The 21,135-nt window shown below is 49.1% G+C and overlaps 1 protein-coding gene across 1 annotated transcript in view; it reads right to left on the minus strand.

Moving 5' to 3' along the window:
* Positions 1–2,447: 2,447 nt before the first annotated feature.
* The window catches only part of RALGAPA2 (Ral GTPase activating protein catalytic subunit alpha 2), a gene marked incomplete at its 3' end in the record, with an annotated part of 304,312 nt that continues 285,624 nt past the window's right edge, over positions 2,448–21,135 (minus strand). Inside the window, exons 40-41 of the mRNA XM_080683050.1 lie at positions 9,339–9,378; positions 2,448–5,947 (exon numbers count right to left, since the gene is read on the minus strand). Of these exons, the coding sequence (XP_080539176.1) occupies positions 9,374–9,378 (5 nt within the window). The remainder of the gene's footprint in view (positions 5,948–9,338; positions 9,379–21,135) is intronic.

Raw genomic sequence — 21,135 nt, forward strand, 5'->3', positions numbered from 1 at the left:
ATGCAGTGGTTTCCAGAGTCATAGAGAAAAGCCAACTCCTGTGTCCTCTCCTTTGCCCACAGAGAGAATAGGTGGGAGTCAGCTGGTAAAACAAGTTCCCCAACGCTGGAGCCCTGGTCCATGAGGGAGGCTCAGGGGGTCAGACCTGGACTTAGGGAAACCTTCCCAGTGGCCAAAAGAAACATGGAAACAAGCTGTCTGCGTTCTGGTCAGGAACAGTGGCTGCTGCTAAATGGGGGTGTTGTTCAGAAAAGGGGCCCAGGGGACTCAGCTCCTGCCTGGAGCTCTACTTTCTAGCTGTGAGAACCCAGTGAGCCAGCGGCCTCAGTTCCAGTGTCCGCATACATGAGTGGCCAGATTATGATCTCTGAATGCATAATGATCTGGCCACTCAGTGTATATCCTATATAATAAAAGGCTAATATGCAAATTGTCCCCTTGACCAGGAGTTCGACCAGCAGGCAGGCCGGCCAACCGCCTATATCCCCTCCCCCTGGCCAGGCTGGCCGGACCCCACCCATGCATGAATTCATGCACCAGGTCTCTAATATATATATGAGTGGGCAGATTATTATGCGTTCAGAAATCATAATAATCTGGCCACTCAGTGTAGTAGAGATCGATGCCTTGTGTGGACCCGCTACACAGGGATGAAGTTCACTCTGAGTTCCATTTCCATGACCTCTGCTTTTTTATTTGAAAAATAAAAAGCAATTAAAAGCATTTCCATTTATGGAAGGGAAAGCAAATGATAATAGTTGCTCTTGACATAAACCGTTTAATAAATCAAAGTGGCGTCAATTTAGTTTATACGCACATGCAGGAGCGTAACATGAGCTCAGATGTGTGCAGCAGAGAACAAACACAGAGGTCTAGCTTTTACTGCTGAGAGACCCTTTCTAGTACAGCAAACATAAATACTCCAGCATTTTTTTCTGGAATGCTCAGGGAATTCTATGATGGCCAGGGGGTAACTTGAGGTTATTATTTTTTAAAATTCTGGCATTTTGCAAATGCCAAGAAAGGCTGAGAACATTATTGTAGCCAGGGTCCTTTGGGACCCACTGGAAGTTAAATTCTGTTTGGAATTCTGCTGAAGTCGTGCATGATTTGGCCTAAGATTTCATGAGTGTTTTTTGAAGAGGAATGGGATCACTTTAGGAAAGAAAGTGATGACTACAATCTCTATCCCCATCTTTTGGATAAATAAGTCAATAATCTGCTTTATGACTCTCATAACAATATCCTTTGAAATTCAAATGACTCCAGATCTGAAAAAAAATGCATACATTTTGGAAGGGAAAGCAAATGATAATAGTTGCTCTTGACATAAACCGTTTAATAAATCAAAGTGGCCTCAATTTAGTTTATACGCACATGCAGGAGTGTAACCTAAATTTCCTGGGACCATCTATAAAGTGGAATGGTGAGAAGGGGGGACACTACACTGGCAGTTGTAGAGGGCCAGCTGCTCCTCAGGGAGTCTTCACTGAGGTTCCCTGTACTCCAGGTGCACGTGTGGGACAGGCAGTAAGGGATACCAGAAGCAGCACCATGGGGCTGGGCGGAACGCCTCAACCAAAATCCATCTGCAGGTCAGAATCCTGGGGTGTGGGGGAAGGCTTTAAAAAATATCGATGCTGGGGTTCTACCCAGACCTGGTGGGCCCGAATCGAGGTGGGGTACGACTGCTGGCAGGGCTGGGAACACTGCTTCTCAGCAATGACACTCTAACACTGTCAATCTCCATTCTATGAGGAACCAAGTATTAAAAGCACCGCATACCTTCAAGCAAGCTCTTGACTCAAGGCTCCCAGGAAGGCGTCAGGACCCTTTTTGAGGTTACTGAAATGTCTTGTAAGTCAACAAGTGGACAAATGGGTGATTTTTAGAGGCTCTATTCTCTGATGTCCTGAAAGTTCACTGCTTCCCATTGCACAGGAGCAGCCCAGGACGCTGGCAGAGTCCGACTGGTCAGGCCGTTACAATGTGATGGTTGTAGCCTTGACATGAGATCAAATATGCTTAGGCTCAAGTACTCACGTGAGTGGTCCTAGCATACCGTGTTCTGAACTCAGAGGTCAATTTTTCATTATCACATTTGTGAACTTCACTGGATTGGTACTGGCTACCATTTTGAATAAATATTTAGACTTTGGTTTTTTGTTTAAATATATTTTTATTTATTTCAGAGAGGAAGGGAGAGGGAGAGAGTTAGAAACATCAATGATGAAAAAGAATCATTGATTGGCTGCCTCCTGCACGCCTCACACTAGGGTCTGAGCCTACAACCGGGGCATATGCCCTGACAGGAAATTGAACCGTGACCTCCTGGTTCATAGGTGGACACTTAACCACTGAGCCACGCTTGGCTGGGCTAGGCTTGTGGTTTTTTTTAAAAAAATTCTGAACAACTTCATCTGGTAAAAATGCAAACCATCTTTGTTAGATACCAGGATAAACTTTATTTTCTTACATACTACAATGAAAACAAAACAAAACATATGGCACATAGGTGCTGTGTTTCTACTTCATTAAATCATCACAGTAAATCATAATTAAGGAGAAAAGGAGGGTCAACTGGAGTCCAGTGGCAGCATCCGTGGAGCTGTGTGCTTCTCCGGGCGGGGCACGTCTTCGCGCTCGGTGCAACGCACAAGCCTGTGAAGGTGAGTTATACATAAAGGTCTCCACCGCCTCACAGGCATAAGCCCAGATGTGAAGCACCAGAAAAATTAAATAAGAGATAGCAAAATAAAAATCAAATGACACACTATGCCTTAAATTACCATATTTATCAATTTTTTTCCTTATTTACATGTACTCAATATTGTAGGCCTGAAAATACAAGAAAACATTCACTTAGGGTGTATGTCATACATAGATATCGAGTGCAACTAAAAAGGTGGTTGTTTACATTGAATTTCCCTTCAGATGCGCACATTCCGCTTCAGTAGATGTAAAGGTAGCATGGTTACATGTAAGACATCACAGTTGTTTTAAGGGACTCCTCAAACTCCAGGTGATACAAATATCACAGTCAGTGAAGCACAGGGGGTGGCAGCTGAGGAAGGTGGGGAAGATGTGATTTGTACTGCCTGTGGATCCACCGGATCTTGTTTTTCAGGCTGAGGATCTGATCAGTCAGCCCCTGGCACAAAGTGAAGGGTGAACCCCTTCCAGTCCTGAGGATCTTAGGAACTGCAGTCTTAATTCCAAAGACACTGTGACGGTCCCTGACTCAAGCTAAATTTCCTCACTTGTGTACTTAAGGCTTTACTATTTTTAAAGACGTCATCATTTTGTGGCATTACTATTTTTTTCTTATGTACAAAAACCTACTCAGTGAGACTATAGAACATCAGCGTGGCGAGCACTGAGGGAACCGGCCTGGTCTTGCTTGGAAGCCATCGAGTCATCCGTTTTGGGCCATTAGGGCCACTTTTGTTTACAGATGGCTGGCTGGCCCACTCATCTGACTCAGGTGGGTCCCCACCGGATGAGTGACCCTCCCAATTTTGCTGAAAAGCATCTATTACAAAACATAATATTTGCTTTTCTAAGTGAAAAAGAAAAAAAGACTTGATCATTTCAATTTTCCACCCCAAATAACAAAATGATTCACGTCCACATGATTGCAAGCAAACCTGGCTGCAGATCCCCACTCCCCGACTCAGCATCTCAGACCACAGCTGATACTGAGAACAGCGCACAGGAACAGCTCCAGCTGCAAAACCGCTGGTGGTAACTGAGGACCCAGAGCCACTGAAATCATTAGGGATGGCAAGAAGGTCTAGCTATTGGCAACTTACAACGGAGTTTCCCGCTGCAGGGCCAGGAGGACTGGGTCCTGGGGGTAAAACGGAAGCACGCACCGAAGTCCAGAGAAGCTCAATACGACTTCCAAGTCCCAACACTGGGGCTGAATCCAAGCCTTCTGCGGGGGTGTCTAGAGCCGGAAGACGAACTGTTCTCTTGGAAGCTACTTCCCCTCCGAGCCTCCATGGGATTCCGAGCCCAGGAACTCGCAATGGCCTTTACAGCAGGAATAGGGGACTTGGTAAATATGAACAAGAGCAACTCAACACCAGTCTGGAGTGTGAGTGATGGGAGAAACCATGCGAAAGAAAGCCCACATCATTAAGAAGGTGTGTGTGTGTGGGGGGGGGGGCGGGGGGGAGAGGAAGATAAAACTCCTGACATTTGCTGAGACAACAGAAAATGCTGTGACTTCCAGTCACCCTTCATATTGCCAGTCAGCCCGCAGAGTGGACACAGGCCTGTCTATGAACATCCCCGAATGCCCAGGGCTGCAGCTTCTGCCTCGGAACATCCCTCATTCTCTCACGCTCAGACCATGCTCAGGCTGCTCTGTCTAGAGGGCCTGGGCCTCCAGCCGCGCCTGCAATCCCCTAGAAAGCAGAACAAGTTCCCTCTGGAATTAGAAGGCTCACCCTCCTCATAGGAGACTTTCTCCACTGTCCCAAAAGGAAGTCCTGCTCCTGGGTCTGCCTGTTTCTCCTCCAGGTCAGGTACCAGGACACCACCCCGCTGGCGGACAGAACTGCGGGTCGGGAAACCACTGCTCTGCCGCCCCGATGGGGAGAGTAGGCTCAGAGGGCTCACGGGAAAAGTGACAAAGCAGGCTGGGGGCAACACTCATGGGTGCAGGGCAGAGGGCAGAGGAGAGGAAGAGCACCCATGCTGGCTCGCCCAGCGCCTGCCCGCGGCCTCGGCCAGCAGCTGCCCACCCCCACTCCATCTCCACCCCATCCTGAGCCAGGGACTCACTCTGGTCTGGGCCTGTGAAACCACCTTACAAGGTAAGTACTACACAGGGTGGTGGGCCGAACTCCAGACTGAGACGGGCGAGGGCCCAGGTGAGAGGCAGAGGTGTCCCCACTGATTGATTTGTCTCACACCCACAGACCCCAGCAGGGGCTGGGAAAATGCTGGCGGCAGGTTGAGCTTTCCATTGTTTCCTTTTTCTTTTTTAAAAATAGGCTCATTGTGCATCCCTCTGAGCCGTATGATCAAATCCTTGCTTGGCATCTGCTACCTTAGACCTCTCAGTGATGGGAAGCATTTGAGGCCCCTGCGTGGTTCTCTCTGGGCAGCGGGCAGGCCAGCTCAGCGCGGGCACAGCCTTTGGAGGCGGGTGGACATCGCAGGGTGCAAGTCTCTCCCCCAGCACCAGCGAGGCTGGGGCCTGAGCGAGGCTGTGCTGAGCGGGGCCTTGGGAGCTCCCTGGCCTACGGAGCTCCCCAGGGACAGGGCCCTGCATTTCTAGGAACACCGAGTGCGTGACAGGAGTGTCATGTCGTGACAGAGTGCCTCTGGGACGCTCAGGAAAGCCTCTCCAGTTAGTGAACTTCAGGCACCAGGTGGCAAAGCAGCTCCTGAGGGAAAATGCCTGGGCAAAGACCCCAGGGAGAGCCCATTTCCTTGATGATGAAATGTCTGAGTAAACCATGAATTCTAACATCAGAACTAGCACAATCAAGGCAGGGAAAATTCCTCAATCGATTGCATAGCTGTTTTGCGGGCCCCTCTGTGAAGCATGCTTGGGTTTATCAATGAGGACAGAACCTGGTACAGAACCCGGCGGCTGTGCGCCCTCCCCCAAAGCCTGGTTCTTCTCCTGGGAGCCTGCTGCGAGCAGCCTCACCCACGCCCACGCGAGGGCGGCTGTATCTGTTTGTTGCTGACATTTTCTTTTCTTCTTTTGAAGCCCCAGGTTCGTGAGGCTGTGGGGCAAGACCACACCGCCTGGTCTGAAAATCCAATCGGCAACATTCCCGCGGGGTTTGTCTTCCCTTCAGGAGCGGCTGGCGGGAAGGCCTGCTGAGGGTACCAGCAAAGCAGTGTCCGGAGTCTCTGGGTCTGGAGGTTCTGGTGGGGCTGGGGTCGAGGCGTGAGGTAGGCACTCAGGCTGGCGGCCAGGGCCCTGCAAGGGAAGCAGAGAAAGGCCGAGTCATGGCACCAGGCGAGGCCCTGTGGGCAGATACAAGGGAGGGTGTGTGGACGCCTTCCCAGTGCTGGGAGGTTTGTGGAATGAATGGACAAAGGAAGGTATTTCCTCCCAGTCTTTGCTCTGGACCTTCCTGTGGCATAAAAGAAACGATGAATCTTTTTGAAATGGACTCAGCCTTCCTGTCCAGTCCACAGATGAAGAAAGAGAGAAGGCATGTGATGACAGTAAAGGGAAGAGGAGCCGAGGAAGCAGCACTGTTTAGTCAATGAGGAAGCAAGTACAGCTCTGGCAGTGTGTGGCTCCCGGTCAGTGTTATCACTCACATCTATTTACATATTCACATTTTACAGGAGCTGCAACTCGATTATTCCTCCAAGGGTCTGAGTTGAGAGGCCAAGACTGAATTGCTTCTCTGAGCCCTAGCCAGTTTGGCTCAGTGGATAGAGCGTCGGCCCAGGGACTGAAGGGTCCTGGGTTCGATTCCGGTCAAGGGCACATGCCTTGGTTGCAGGCTCCATCCGGGGGCCTGGTTGGGTGTGTGCTGGAGGCAACCAATGGATGTCTCTCTCTCACATCGATGTTTCTCTCCCTCCCCCTTCCTCTACTCTCTCTCAAAATCAATGGGAAAATATCCTAAGGTGAGGATTAACAACTATAAATAAATAAGTCACTTGTCTGAGTGAATCCAGATGAGCACTGAGCAGGGAGGAATAGAGTTACAGCCCGAGTGGCTGCCCACTGCCTCCTGGGGCCGCTCAGCGGGAGCGGGAGGAATTCGGGAATGCCTGCTGTAATACTCCGCCACTGTTGCGGGTGGAGCCTGGCCTCCCGGGGCCGTTCTGCGAGAGGATCATTTCATCACCCTTCTCCCCCTCAGAGTCTATTTTTAAACCCAGCTGTATCTCACCCAGACTTCCGGAACAAACCTCAAAAGCAGGTTTCTATACTCCTCCTGAGATGCCTCATTTCCGGAGCGTTGGCCTTTGAAGTTTTCATTATTATTGGCATTTAAAATTCCGTAAGTTATCTTACTCGAAGACAGCACCTTTTTTCATTTTCTGACCTTCCCTTATTGTTTCTAGGAAGAGTCTCTGAAATCAATACTTGCAACCATGCTTGGGCCGGAGGAGACAACCCTCCTAGTGTCGGAGACTCAGGACTGTGAGACTCCCTCGCAAGGCCTCTCCTCTCTTCTGCTCCCAGTGAGGTCGTCACAGACAGGAAACATCCTGGGCCTCCCTCCTATTTTCATCTTTAAAAACAGGCTGCTTTTGACAAAGGCAATGCAGCTATTCTGTCATCTATGACAGAGATGGCATTGGTAACAGGCATCTCTTTGAACCCTTGTAGCCAAAGGGGTGGTGCCAGCATTCAAAGGGGGGGTGGTTAGGGAAGGGAGGCAAACACACCTGATTTAATCCCAGGTAACATTCGTTTTGAATTACCTAACATTCAAATTGCCTAACACTTCACATTATCAACTGGGAACCACCCCACCCACTATTGTAATCAGATCAATTGGGAAAGGGGAGAAAAACAAAAAGCAAGTGAATGAAAGCAAGAGCTATTCAAAGACAGAACATTAAGGAAAGGGAAAATATCGAACCCCTCCAGCAGCCACCCAGGGAGGCAGCAGTGATGCCAGCTCTGAGGACCTGCGTGGGCTCTGGGCAAAGTGGCCGCCTGCCTCTGTCTGAAAACAGTGGCCCCAATCGCCCAGTGCAAAGGGCAGGCCACTCCCCAGCTGGAGCCAGCACCACAGCGCCCCCTGCATTCTCCAGTCCCCACCTTTCTGGGCACATCCTCAACCTGCACTGGCTCCAGCGGTGCCCACTGCACCCCGTGAATAATGGGGCGGGGTGGGGGGCGGCGGCAGCTGTGGAAGGACCAGGTGGGTCACAGGGGAGACAATGCCATGCACTTGGCCTCTCCCTCCTGCGGGAAGCTGGGGGTTCAAAGGCACTGGAGCCCCACTCACCACTTCTGTGTCAGAAGCAGGAGGACATGCATGGATATGGTGGTTCCCGCAAATCAAGATTTTTGCATGAAGCCCCCAGGCTTTTGTATTGCCTTGCTCTGCCCCGCCAGATGTGAGCACCCGAGTGTTGTGGCTCTTGTTGCCTCCAGAACCTGATGTGAGTGAGCCAGCTTTATTTCAACAGCTCCTGGACTGGGCCAAAACCCTGGCTGCGGAGAGAGAAGGGCAGCTGGGCTGGAGGGGCAGCTCGCTGTGGCAGTGCTGCTCGTCTGGCCTCGCAGGTGTGACTAAAAATCTGGACCAGAACTTACAACTTCCATATTTACTGAGACAGTGATTGGAGTCTGTGCCATACGTCCCACTGTGGGCAATACTGTTAATAAGACAGCTTGGCTTGGCCGGCGTGGCTCAGTGGTTGAGCATTGACCTATGAACCAGGAGGTCACGGTTCGATTCCTGGTCAGGGCACATGCCCGGGTTTCGGTCTTGATCCCCAGTGAGGGGTGTGCTGGAGGCAGCTGACCAATGATTCTCATCATTGATGTTTCTATTTCTATCTCCCTTTCCTATCCTCTCTGAAATCAATAAAAATATATTAAAAACAAATAAATGACAGCTTGCTCACTGATGTTGCCCACATTATTGTCGTCGCCATCATCATCCTCATCATTTAGTCTCCCTCCCACCTGTCTGCCCATGGCCCAGGCCCCCCAGAGGGTGTTCAGCCAGCACTGGACCCCTGGATGGGGCTGCTGTCAGTGCACACAGGAAGGGCCTAGACCCTAGACCCAAGGCAGAAAGCAGAGGCCCACAGAGGAGGGCACACCTGCCCCCAGGCCTGGCCTGCCCTCTGGGTCATAAACCTCAAGATCCCTTGGTTCTCCACCCTCTGTGCTCCCCCGGCTTTTGTCTGCTCTTCCTCCCCCAGCTGTTCCATTCATCAGCCGCCTGAACCATGGCCTTCCCGTGCAGAGGCTCCTATTAAGGCAAGCAGTCAAAGGCCGGCTCAGCACGCGTGCCTGGTCTTATCGGCCCATCTCAAGATCTTGCTCCTCCCTGCTCCAGCAACAAAAAAGGAGGCGGTTCCCGGTCCACTGGCTCCCCAGGCTCCCCACACAATAGGGCGGGCAACAAAGACATCTTCCGGGATGGCAGGTGTTGGTGTCGGATTCCACCCAGCGTGCAGGAGCAGAGAAAAGGCGAGGCTGGGTTCCCAGGGCAGTACAGACATGCAGGGGCAGGACCCAGGGCAGGGCCCCTTGGGAGGGGAGGTGGGAACAGAAGGAACACGAGGTGTTAGCCAGGGAAGGTGGCCTGTTAGTGAATTTACACACCCGTCCCCAAGAGCAGGGAGGTTGAGCAAATCCGCTGAAGTGTCAGTCTTACCTTGCTCAAATATGGCAATGAGACCTTTACGTATTTTAATCTGAAGGGAAAGAACATAAAATCAAATGAATACAGCCCAGCACATCCAAAGCCCCACTTGATAATGAACACAGTGCTAATAATACATTTATTCCTGGGTGCCTGAGAGTTGTCACAGTCTTAGAGATCATTAGGAACTGAAAAGTCACTTAAAATTCAACTTGGCAGGACAGAGTTCTAACTGCTGTCACATGTATCCATGCAAAAGGAAGGTGACATTAGCAGTCGTAGGATGTATGAAGCAGATGCTATTGGGAGCCCCACAGACACTGGGTAGCACTCACCACTCTACCCTTTCTCCTGCTGCCCAATATTTTCTGACTGATTTACTCTAAAATATAGTCAAAGATAAGAGTTTTCAAGGCAAAACAGAGTCAAAGTTAAGAGTCTGCGAGACAAGTATTTGAAATTAAATGGATGGCCTACAAAAATAATTGATACCCGCTAAGTGTGCACATTTACAGGTCTGCAGGTTTCATTTTTCGTTTCTGAGATGGACACAGTGTGTTCATTCAGAACCAGCGTCACTGTGCTGTGACAGTCCCAGGGAGGCAGACAAGGTGTGCTGTGCAGAGGGCGACTAGGGAAGGGGACTCCGCGGTGGTGAGTGGGACCCCACGTTCGCCCTCACTCACAGAGCAGTGGGGTCTCAGCAGCCATGCCTAACCGGAAAGAACCTGGGAGTTTCTGGACTTGGACAGGTTTTCTCCATCACCACATGGTCCTGTTTCCCATGTGGGTTTTCCTTAGCAAACGCAGCCTCTTTATGCATCCAGCCATTGCTCCTCGCCCTGACTCCCCAAATGCTCCTGAGTTCAGCGTAACTTGGCCACCATCAAATCCAGACAAAGGACGTTTATCAGTGGCACAGACATGGCCACATTGGTAAACTTGGACTGCCTGCTGACCCCGCTGCCAAGGCTGGCACAGTGACCAGGGCCGTCTCTAAGACAGAACGCCCTTGGAATGACCACTGACAGACTTTTCAGTGGGGCTCTCTGAAGAAATGTGCACCTTTGTGAAGCTGTATTTTCTAATATATCGATAAAAATTTATTGCCCCACCAAAAAGTCATTCGGGGTTAGGAATTTCAGGATAAATAACAGGTCATGGATGATCCAGTAGCATTCTCTGTCCTACTTGATTTCCAACCACTGTTGACTCTCCTCACCACACTGATGGTACTCTAGGAGCATACAAAGTTCTTGGGAGGTGTTAATTGCTGGTAACAGACTAGAATGTTTCCCATGGGTGCTCTAGATAACGTGATTACTTAGGTTTCCTATCCCCACTGCCACCCCCCATGAACTGTGTTGTGGGTCCCATTCCTCTCATGGAAGACACAAACATAGAACCACTCTGCATGTGTCTTCCTTGAGTTGAGGTGCTTCAGCTTTTCAAGGCACCACGCCATGGACCCTATCCAGTGTGAGCAAAGGGGGTCATGGAGGGGCTCCTCGGTCTCTCTCCCCTGCAGCCCCCTCAACCCTGGTTATGCTGGGCGTAGAGGCACCCGATTGGTAGAAACCAAGAAAACAGATGGCGCAGTGAACAATGGAGGCTTGTTTGTAATTGCTGATGAGGACTGGTTTGCGTTTCTCCCCAGCGTGTCCCCAGATGCAGCCTGGTGTGGTGTGCTGGACCAGACAGAATGTCTCAATAACTGCCAGTCCATGGGTGAGTTAAGGAGATGCAAAGACAGAGACAGTTGGGGGCTGCCTTAATTATTCCATGGGGCTCAAATGTCACTTGCCCTTGACACACAGGCAGTGTGACCAAAGGATGGGGCCGTACTTGGAACACAGGAGTTGGCTGTCAGCTTCCTGATACATCCCCGGGGGTAAGCATGAGGTACCCACTGACCAGGCAGGGCTGGAGGCACTAGAAGAGAGCACCGTGCTTGGGGATGAGGGACAAAAAAAGAATAGGCGTGTGATGCTTGGGGGTTTGGGGGAGGGACACAAAGCCTAATCATTCCAGCCTTTCATCACTGGATATCTGATATGTGCAGGTGCTGTTCCAGGCTCAGGGCTACAGCTGTGGAAGAAACGGAGGACGTCCCTGGCTCTGGGGCCATGGTGGAGGAGCTATGGCATGCGTTCTACTGAGGCAGTGTCACCCGTGGGGGGCAAAAGTATCTCATTCCTTATGTGCATAAAGCTCAGAAATAAGTACAATAAACAGACATACAGTATTTCTGTGGTGTTTCAGGGAAGGGGACAAATTAGGAAATAAACATGCCTCAGAAGCCTTCATGTGGGGCAATGATGAACCGAGGTTGAGAGACACTGGATTATGGGATTAATTGTGCCTTTTGTTATTGTTAATCCTTGCCGGAGGAAATTTTTTCCATTGATTTTTACAAGAGTGGGAGGGAGGGAGGGGGAGAGGTAGAGAGCGAAACATCCATGTGAGAGGGACACATTGATTGGTTGCTTTCTGCAAGCTCCCCAACCAGGGCTGGGATCAAACCCGCAACCCAGGTACATGCCCTTGACCAGAAGTCAAACCCGCAACCCATCCGTCTGAGGTCCGATGCTCTAACCACTGAGAAAACCAGCCAGGGCTAATATGTGTCTTGCAAGGTTTTTCTTTTCTTTTTTAATTTTAATATTTTAAAAAATCGTTATTGTTGAAAATATTACATATCCTCCCCCCCCCCCCCCATTGACCTCTTCTAACCCACCTCCACTCCCCACCCCAGGCCTTCACCAATCTATTGTCTGTGGCCATGGGTTATGCATATATGCATTCAAGTTCTTTGGTTGATCTCTTCCCACCCACCCACCCCCACCTTCTGAGATTCCGCAGTCTATTCCATGCTTCTGTGTCTCTGGATCTGTTTTGTTCATTAGATTCCACATGAGTGAGATCATGTGATACCTGTCTTTCTCTGACTGGCTTATTTTGCTTAGCATACATACTACTTCCAGGTTAGTGGTGCTGGGAATCGGGAGCTGGCCCTGCTCACATCTCAGAGCAGCTGAGCGAGAGCCCTCCCTCCAGGAAGAGCCCTTCAAATGTCACTCAGACGGCAGCGGGCCACTCGGGCTCAGACTCAGAGCGGAGCCCAGAGAATCGGAAGTCATTCTTAGAGAAAGATGCCTTACTTCTGTGGGCTCGTGTGACTTCTCTGATACTCTGGACATCAACAAGGAGGAACACAGGAAACAATCAACTTGGTTGGAGATTTTCTGTGTTCCACATAGCTCTGCCTCATGGAGGCTTTTCAGGAGCTGCAGGGCCTCTTTGTGGCATGTTTTCTCTGGCTGTACTCACTGGGGTAGCAAAGAGCAAGGATTTGAACTGAGCTCTTACCTCTGAGGAAAGGCTGCCATCTAGGACTGCCACCTGGGATGAGCTGGGCAGGGTCAGACAGGGAAAGTGGCTGCCTCGCTCTGGGTTCTTGTTATTGAACAGTCAGTGTGGAAAATGATTAACTGGTTCAAGATAATTAGGGAAGGGAATGGTTTTGAGAGCTGGCATGGATGAGGGAAACAGTGGACCACGGTTCCAGCTTTCGGCGAGTACTAAACATCCTCCCAGCAGGAAGGCAGACAGAGCGGAGATCAGAGAGCTGCCGGGTATTCAGACCCCTTGGAATGGCTCTGAGGAAGGGAACAGGTGCAGCCAGGGAAGGGGTAAGCCTACACACTCAACTCAACACTGGCAACCAAGATCAGAGGGAAATGGCCAGCCTAATTAACATTTCCAAATGGCCCAAGGACGGCTTCCAGTATTTCCAACCCAGCAGCAGTGGCTGTGTCCTGGCCCTGGCTCTGGGCTCAGCTTCCTCTTTTTGGTTGTTGGTCTTGGCCATCAGCTTTGGTTCTGCAGCAGAAAGCTAGGACAGCTGGACCAAAAGGTGAGCAGGCTAGAGGGAGTGTGTGATGATGTGCCTGCATGTGCATAGGGACCAAGCCAGCAGGTGGAACACTCATGAGAAAACTTCCCTGACATTCTTCTCTTCCTCTTCTGCAACTATAATGTACTCCTATAGATACCAGGTGTACCAGTTAATAATGTGGATTTTGTAATCAAAGAAAACATGATAATTTCAAGAGAAATATCAAAAGTGCTTTATTCAAAGTAATGTCCATTGCTAGCTACACATTTCCCCCATCTTTCAGGTAATTTGTGGATACCGTCCCAATAGAACTTTTCTTGTTTTGAGGCAACCATTCAGAGACTCAATTTTCCACTTCTTCGTACGTTTTGAAGTGCTGCTCAGAAAATGCATGTGACATCGATCGGAACACGTGGTAATCTGAAGGAGCAAGGTCTGGTGAATATGGCGGGTGGGTTAATACTCCCCAGGTAAGATCTTTTAACATGTCTTTAACTGGTTTTGAAGTGTGTGATGGTGCGTTATCATGAAGCAAAATTACTTTGCCATGTCTTCTGGCCCATTCTGGTCGTTTTACGATCAAAGTGTGGTTCAAATCAATTATTTGTTGTCGGTAGCGATCAGTATTAATGGTTTCACCTGGTTTTAGAAGCTCATAATACACCACACCTTCCTGATCCCACCAAACACAGAGCACTGTCTTCTTTCCGAAGTGATTTGGCCTTGCAGTCAATGTTGATGGTTGACCTGGATCAACCCATGATTTTGTTCGTTTGGGATTCTCAAAATAAATCCACTTTTTATCGTCAGTCACAATTCGATGCAAAAAAAAAAGACTTTCTTTCATGCTGTTGAAGCAACATTTTACTGTTGACTTTTTGGTTTTCCATTTGTCTTCCGTTCAGTTGATGTGGCACTCATTTTCCTTCCTTTAAAATTTTTTCCATTGCTTGTAAATGATCAGAAATGGTTTGCTGAGCAACTTTTAATCTTTCTGCAAGTTGCTTTTGAGTTTGACATGCATCTTCATCCAATAATGCTTGTAATTGTTGGTCTTCAAACTTTTTCGGTTGACCTGGACGTTCTTTGTCTTTCACATCAAAATAATCACTTTTAAAGTGTTTAAACTAGTGTTCACAAGTATCTTGAGATGGAGCATGTTCCCCATAAGCTTCCTAAAGTATACAATAACTTTCAGCAGCACTTTTCTTCAAAATAATGAATTAAAACTTCCCACAAATGTTCTTTTCTTTGGCACGAAATTCGACATTTTTAAGTGTAAAAATATCTATGATGTTAACACCTTCAGAAAATTTGACATATGAAGTTTTGAAGCTTGCTGTCAATACAATAAAATAGCATACATATCAAATTGCATATATATCAACATATGTGTAACTCCATCTATTGAAAAACATCCGCATTACTAACTGGTACACCTGGTATACTAGTGGTCAGGTGCATGAATTTGTGCACACTGAAAGGAAATTAATTAGAAGAAATATTTTAACATCACTATTTGCCCTTTCTTTATAATAGAAGTGTCAACCAAATTCACGATCGACAATGACAGATCGAAACACATGCGTGTGATTGGCGCCAGTGAGAGCTTTATATGTATCGTGCATGCGCGAGTCAACTTAGCCTTTTATATAGAACTAGTGGCCCGGTGCATGAAATTCGTGCACATTAAAAGGGGATTAATTAGAGGAAATATTTTAATATTGCTATTTGCCCTTTCTCTATAATAGAAGTGTCAGAGATGAAAGAAAATTAGTAAATGTATATGAAAACCTTCCTCCTGTCAGAGTCTGGGGCACACCACAGGACCCAGAGTCAAGTCCCCGTCCACCCACATGTGCCTCAAAATCACATGAGACCCATACCCGGCTGCCCGCCCCCCCCCATTGGGATAGATCCAGACCTGGCTAGTCCCACCCTTGTCAAACCCCGCCGGGCAGGGAACATAGCCTCAGGTCCCCTGGCCTGGCGCCAGGATGGGGGGCGTGGCCTGAGGTCCCCCAGCCCAGACTGGGATGGGGGGCGTGCCTTGAGGTCCCCCGTCAAGCCCTGCTAGGTGTGGGACATGGCCTGAGATCCCCTGTCAAGCCCCACTGGGTGGGGGGCATGGCCTGAGGTCCCCTGACCCATCACTGGGGGTGCACCTTGAGGTCCCCTGTCAAGCCCTGCCAGGCAGGGGGGTGCAGCCTCAGGTCCCCTGGCTCAGTGCTGGGGCGGGGGGTGCAGCCTGAGGTTCCCTGACCTGGTGCTGGGGTGGGGAGTGTGGCCTGAAGTCCCCTGTCAAGCCCCACCTAGTGGGGGGCACAGGCTGAGGTCCCCCGGCCTGGCACTGGGGCAGGGGGAGCAGCCTGAGGTCCCCTAGCCCAGCACCAGGACGGGAAGCGCACCTTGAGGTCCCCTGTCAAGCCCTGCCAGGTGTGGAAGGCGTGCTGAGATCCTCTGTCAAGCCCCACGGGGGCGGGGGAGGGTGTAGCCTCAGGTCCCTGCTGATTGCTTGTTAAGGCTCCTTATGGGAACTTGGCCTCAGCTGTGGGTGCAGCCATCTTTGTGACGGAGTGATGGTTAATTAGCATATTCCCTCTTTATTAGATAGGACTAGTAGCCCTGTGCATGAATCCGTGTGCCAGTAGCTCTCTGTGGGGCCTGGCTGCTCTGCGCCTGCTGCCCAGGGGCTCTCCGCAGCCCAGAAGCCCATCCACGGCCAGTGAGGAATGCTTGCCTCGTTGCTGGGACGACGACGCAAGCATCCCCCCTTGCCCAGCTGCTCCATGCCTGCTGCCCAGAGGCCCTCCATGGCCGGGGGTGGAATGCTTGCCTCGTCATTGTGGCGACAAAGCAAGCATTCTGCCAGGCTGCTCACGCTGCCCGCTCTCAGCGGCCGCCCCCCCCAGGACTGGGGGACTCCGGCAGGGCTGAGAGGACTGGGTGCCGCCATCTTGAGGCTATGGGTGCCGCCATCTTTGTGACAGAGTGACGGTTAATTTGCATATTACCCTTTTATTAGATAGGATAAACTTGCTTTCTGATGTAACTAAACTGTTTCCAGACCAGTGAAGCACCCCAACTTTACTTTCAGGTAATTGTCAGCAACACAGCAGTACATATCAACATGAAGCAGATTATTATTGTAGATTACACAGGGAGAACAAATGGTAAAATATTTAACTGCAGCAGTGTTTGACTATATTCTGCGCAGTGAGAAAACCTGAAGTCATTTTCAAGGTCCATCATTTCTTACTTGTTTTCAGTTGGGTGAAGTTTCTAAGCTTTCTAAATCTCCATTTTCTGGCTAATGAAAAGAAAATAGGATTCCACCGAGTCTCCTATCTTCCTACTCCAGGACTTCTGTGAGGATCAAATGAGATGAGGCACGTGAAAACGTTTCACAGACATTTGGTTACAGTGTTAAATGTTTCCACCTGGCTATGAAGCAAGTCATGTTCCCGGGCTGAAGAAACTCCAAGGAGGCTAGTCGCTAGGGAGGGGAAGCCGGGCATTGCTACATGACGTCATTTCCCGGACGCTCGGACACTTAGCATACTAGCCTTTTACCATATATATATAGATGACTAAAATTAAGTAAATTATAAATTTAAAATTAATATTGGTGTCAACTTTCTGGATAGGCCCTTCTGGAGAAAGATGTTCCCAGACCTCCTTGCTACCTCACAGAACAGGAACAGTAAGATTTTAGTTATGTCGAGCCACAGTGGTGGCTGTTCCTTCTACCAGTTATAATTCACATCTCAAAATGGAAAAACACTACAGAAATGTTTATAGCAGCAATATTCACTACAGCTAAAATATGAAAACAACTTACATGGCTATTAACTGATGAAGGAATGACCAAAATGTGGTCTACCCTTACAATAGACTATTATTCGGCAATAAGAAGTGAAATACTGATACAGGCTATAACATGGATGAACCCTGAGAACATACTAAGTGAAAAAAGCTGGTGACCAAAGACCACATACTGTGATACCACTCGTGGGAAGTGTCTAGAATAAGGAGATCCAAAGATAGAAAGTAGACTTAGGTTGCTTAGGGTTGGGCGTGAGGTAGGGAGAATGTGAATTGACTACTAGTAGGTTTGTTTCGTTTTTAGGGAGGTTTAAAAATATTCTAAAGTTACATTATGGTGATGGTTGCACACCTTGTGAACATACTAAAAATGGAACTGTACACTTTAAATGGGTACATACCAATTGTATGGTATGTGAATTATATTTCAATATGCTGTTTTTGAAAAGGGAAAAATAAAATAGAAGGGAGTCTGGAGAGCTACTGCTATTACTTTACCAAAAATGACACAACAGAAGTGGCTCTGAGTTCTAGGGGAAAATACCCCCACTCCCCATGAACCCCTAGGGATGCAGGGGGACCGGGACCGGGTGGCTATGCGGTTTAGCAGCTGCCACCAGCATGTCTCCTCCTGCACTGCACAACAAACTTAACCACACTACAAACTTAACCATGTTCAAAAGCAAAGTAAATGGGGCCAACACTACCCTGACCTTCAAGGTCGCCCCTCAGGTTTATTTAACTGGACTTCATCTGTCTTGTAATAACTAGAGGTAGGATTACAGTGTGACTTCCCCCAGGACACCTGGGATTTTGTATGCAGCGCAGGAGTATATTTTAAATTCCCAATAACCGATAGCTCAAGAATATGCAGCAGTTACATTTGTGGTGACGTGTGGGAGAATGATGAGAGATGAGTATCTGTCTCAGGAAACATTAAAGAAGCAATGGAACTGTCTGGTAGCTTCACTTATAAAAGCTGTCCTTGGTCTTCAGACATTCAGGAAGCTATTCTGGTCCATAATTAAGATCTTTCCTACACATAAACCCTCCCTGTGGTGCTCCATTTGCACTCTAAAATAGGAAATACTCTGGTTAACTTTCAACCAAGTTTTCCAGTGATGTATGCCGAAGGGGGCGTGCCTTTGTTATACAGCCTACAAAGTAGTCCTTCCTGCCTTTGGGGAGGAACGTTTAGCCTTTGCCACCAAAGAAGGGCTCATCCCCTCCTCCCCGTTGTTCATTTCTAGGAGTGTGTTCCCCACAAGGAGGGGTCCTCTCCGAATGGGGTGCAGTGAGTCTTGTGGGAGCAGAGACTTAGCACTTGAGCCTTGGCCTTGATATGACCAGCCACTTGACAATGAAAAATACACAACCCTTCTCAATTCAAAACTAACTGCCAGAGAGATAATGGTGCTCTACTGAGGGCAGATGGTGGGGATGGTGTTGCAAATGTCCACACATATGCAAAGAGCTATTACTGTTCATTGATTGTTCTAGAACCATGTTTGTAAGAGTGAAACAGTGCCAGGGGACCTTGCTCTCATAGCCTCGCTCTTCCGGATAACTGAGTTACTGTAAGTTTCTTCAAACAATGTTCCATGTTCCAGAGACACTCATCTACCATGATTCTTCACATCAGCTCACTGGTCTAAGACCCCCGAGTTCTGGGACGAGTCTTGTGGGGGAAGGAATATGTGAATGCAGGTCAAAACTCTGTCCTTCTCCTTTTCACTTTCTCCCTTCCAACCCCAATCTCCCCATACAGAGAGCTGCTGTAACTGCTCCCTTCACCTGTGCAACCCAGGTCAGGGGCTGCCTTCAGGGGCACTGGGATGAGGGGGCCACTAGAGAGGCCCCATAGGAAATGTTCAGGGAGAGCCTCTGTGGGGTTGCCACATGCTCATTCATTAGTCAACATGCCGCTGTGCCCGGAGACAGGAATACAAAGGGAACGGAATATCCTCTAACTAGTCTCCTTCCTACCCCTCTTATAGTACATCCTCTCTACAGAAGCCCAGAGTGATTTTTTAAAACAAGAATTCTTATTATGTTATTCTACTGCCTAATGCCCCCCGCCCGTACCCCCCCCCCCCCCGCCCCTCCACAAGGCTGGCCATCTCACTAGAGTAACAGTCAAAGTTTCCCTGCTGGCCCACCGGCTGCTCTGACTTGCCTCATCCTCTTCACCCCCTTGTTTCCTCTGCCCTAACCACACTGGGGTCCTCACTGTTCCTGGAAAGCTCCTGCCTCAGGGCCTGTGCACTTGCTGTTCCTCTGCCTGGAATGCCTCACTCTCCCCACCCCACCAGTTCTAAATGGCTCTCTCCATCAGCTCTTTCATGTCTTCCCTCAAATGTTCCCTTCTCAGTGAGGCCTCCCCTGACCCCCGATTTAAAGTGCCACCCCAGTGTTGTTTCTCAGCAGCACTCCTGGTCCTCCTTTTGCTTTTCCTTCTTAGCACCCCTCATATTCCAAATGTTTATGAAATGAATGTCTGCAGGCCACGGCCCTTGTGGGGTTTATGCGATGACCTGGAGTGAAGCTGCGGTTCCCATCTGCTTAAGCTGTAGCAAAGGTGCATGTGTGTTCCAGAACCCAAGCTGGACCTGAGTTCTAATATGTAAACATGGATCTGGCAGTCACCACTTTGGGTAACCAGATAAAGAGCAGCCAGTCTCGGCCCATGGAGTTCCATTTCTGGCTGCTTCTTTTCTTCTCTGTGTTGATCCCTTCCCTCTGGGACTCTTGCCCCTGGTGGTCTGGGTCAGTGCACATCCCCCTGGTCAGGAGCCTGGCCTCAGAGGACACACCCAGATGTCACAGAAGCTCTGGCGTTAACTGGAGTAGGGCTGTTTCTTTAGCTACTTCTCTGAGCCCTAGGGATGTAGCTAGGGAGCAGGGTTTCCCCAACTACAACACACGGGCTCACGTCGGCCACACAGTCTGCCCAGCGTACCTCAGCAGCCATGCAGGGCAGCCGGCACCACCTGGTTCTGCCTGAGGTTAGGGTTGGGGGAACAGAACCTCGCAGTGAGTCCTGGCGACCGCAGTGGCTTTCTCCAGCATCAGGCAACCTCACAGAGCAGACAGTCCAGCTCATGAGAAGGGAGATGCTGGCTGACGGTATTACCCCAGTTCCCACCCCGGGAACGCTGAGCGCTGCGGGCAGGGCCCTGGTGAGCGAGTGCAGGTGGGTGGAATGTGTCCTCTATGCATCTGGGATTTCACTGTCTCCTATTCTTAAAGTGGTCGAAAAGCAGGGTTCTGCCTGTTTTTCTAGGCACTCTTCACAGTGATGCTCCTGGGCTCCTTGGGACTGAGAGAGGACTTTGGGCAATGGCAACGCCTAAGCACTTCAGGTATTTTTTAAACAAACTTGATTGGCATGTTTTCCATTTTAAGAAATTTTTTTTCCAAGCCTTTTGAGGAAGTTTAAAGGCTAATGGGGAAAAGGAACCAGCTTTTCTCTTTATTATATTGTTTAGAGGTTTAATGTCCTGGTTATCATCATATATCACTCTGAAAAAGAAGAGTATGAAATATTATTGTTTTCTGTCAGCAGACCTAAATGCTCCATTTGGCCTCTGCTTTGGTTTGGTTTTTGCTAAATAGAAAACCAAGCGAAGCTGCTGGGTCTTCCAGGAACCCACCACCGAGGTGGTATGTGTTCCACCTGCTGGAACCAGGACACGAGGCCACAGCATTGGTGCCCAGGAGTGTGGACCTGGGCGTCAGAAGCTCCAGGTTCTTCTGAAACAAAATCTCAAGGTTATTTCAAATAAGCTTTAATTAAGAGTCATTTCCAAAAATTGTCTCTGAGAAAAATTCTTAGTACCTGCCGGCCATCTCTTGGCAACTGCTGAAGTGTCCCCAGAGCCGTAATTAGCAGTGAGGCACTTACAACCCTGCAAGGACTGAGGAACCAAAGCTAAACGAGAACGCAGCAATTCACAGAAAAAGCAGCATCTTCAAGTTCTTCCAAAGGAACAAATTAAATGTAGTGTCAACACTTTAGAATGAATAATCTCAGATCCTATCTTTTTCTGGAAACCTGTGAGGACCCCCAATCTCTGCACCTGCCCT

Source organism: Plecotus auritus (genome assembly GCF_963455305.1).
Source record: "Plecotus auritus genome assembly, chromosome: 8".
Classification (NCBI taxonomy): Eukaryota; Metazoa; Chordata; class Mammalia; order Chiroptera; family Vespertilionidae; genus Plecotus; species Plecotus auritus.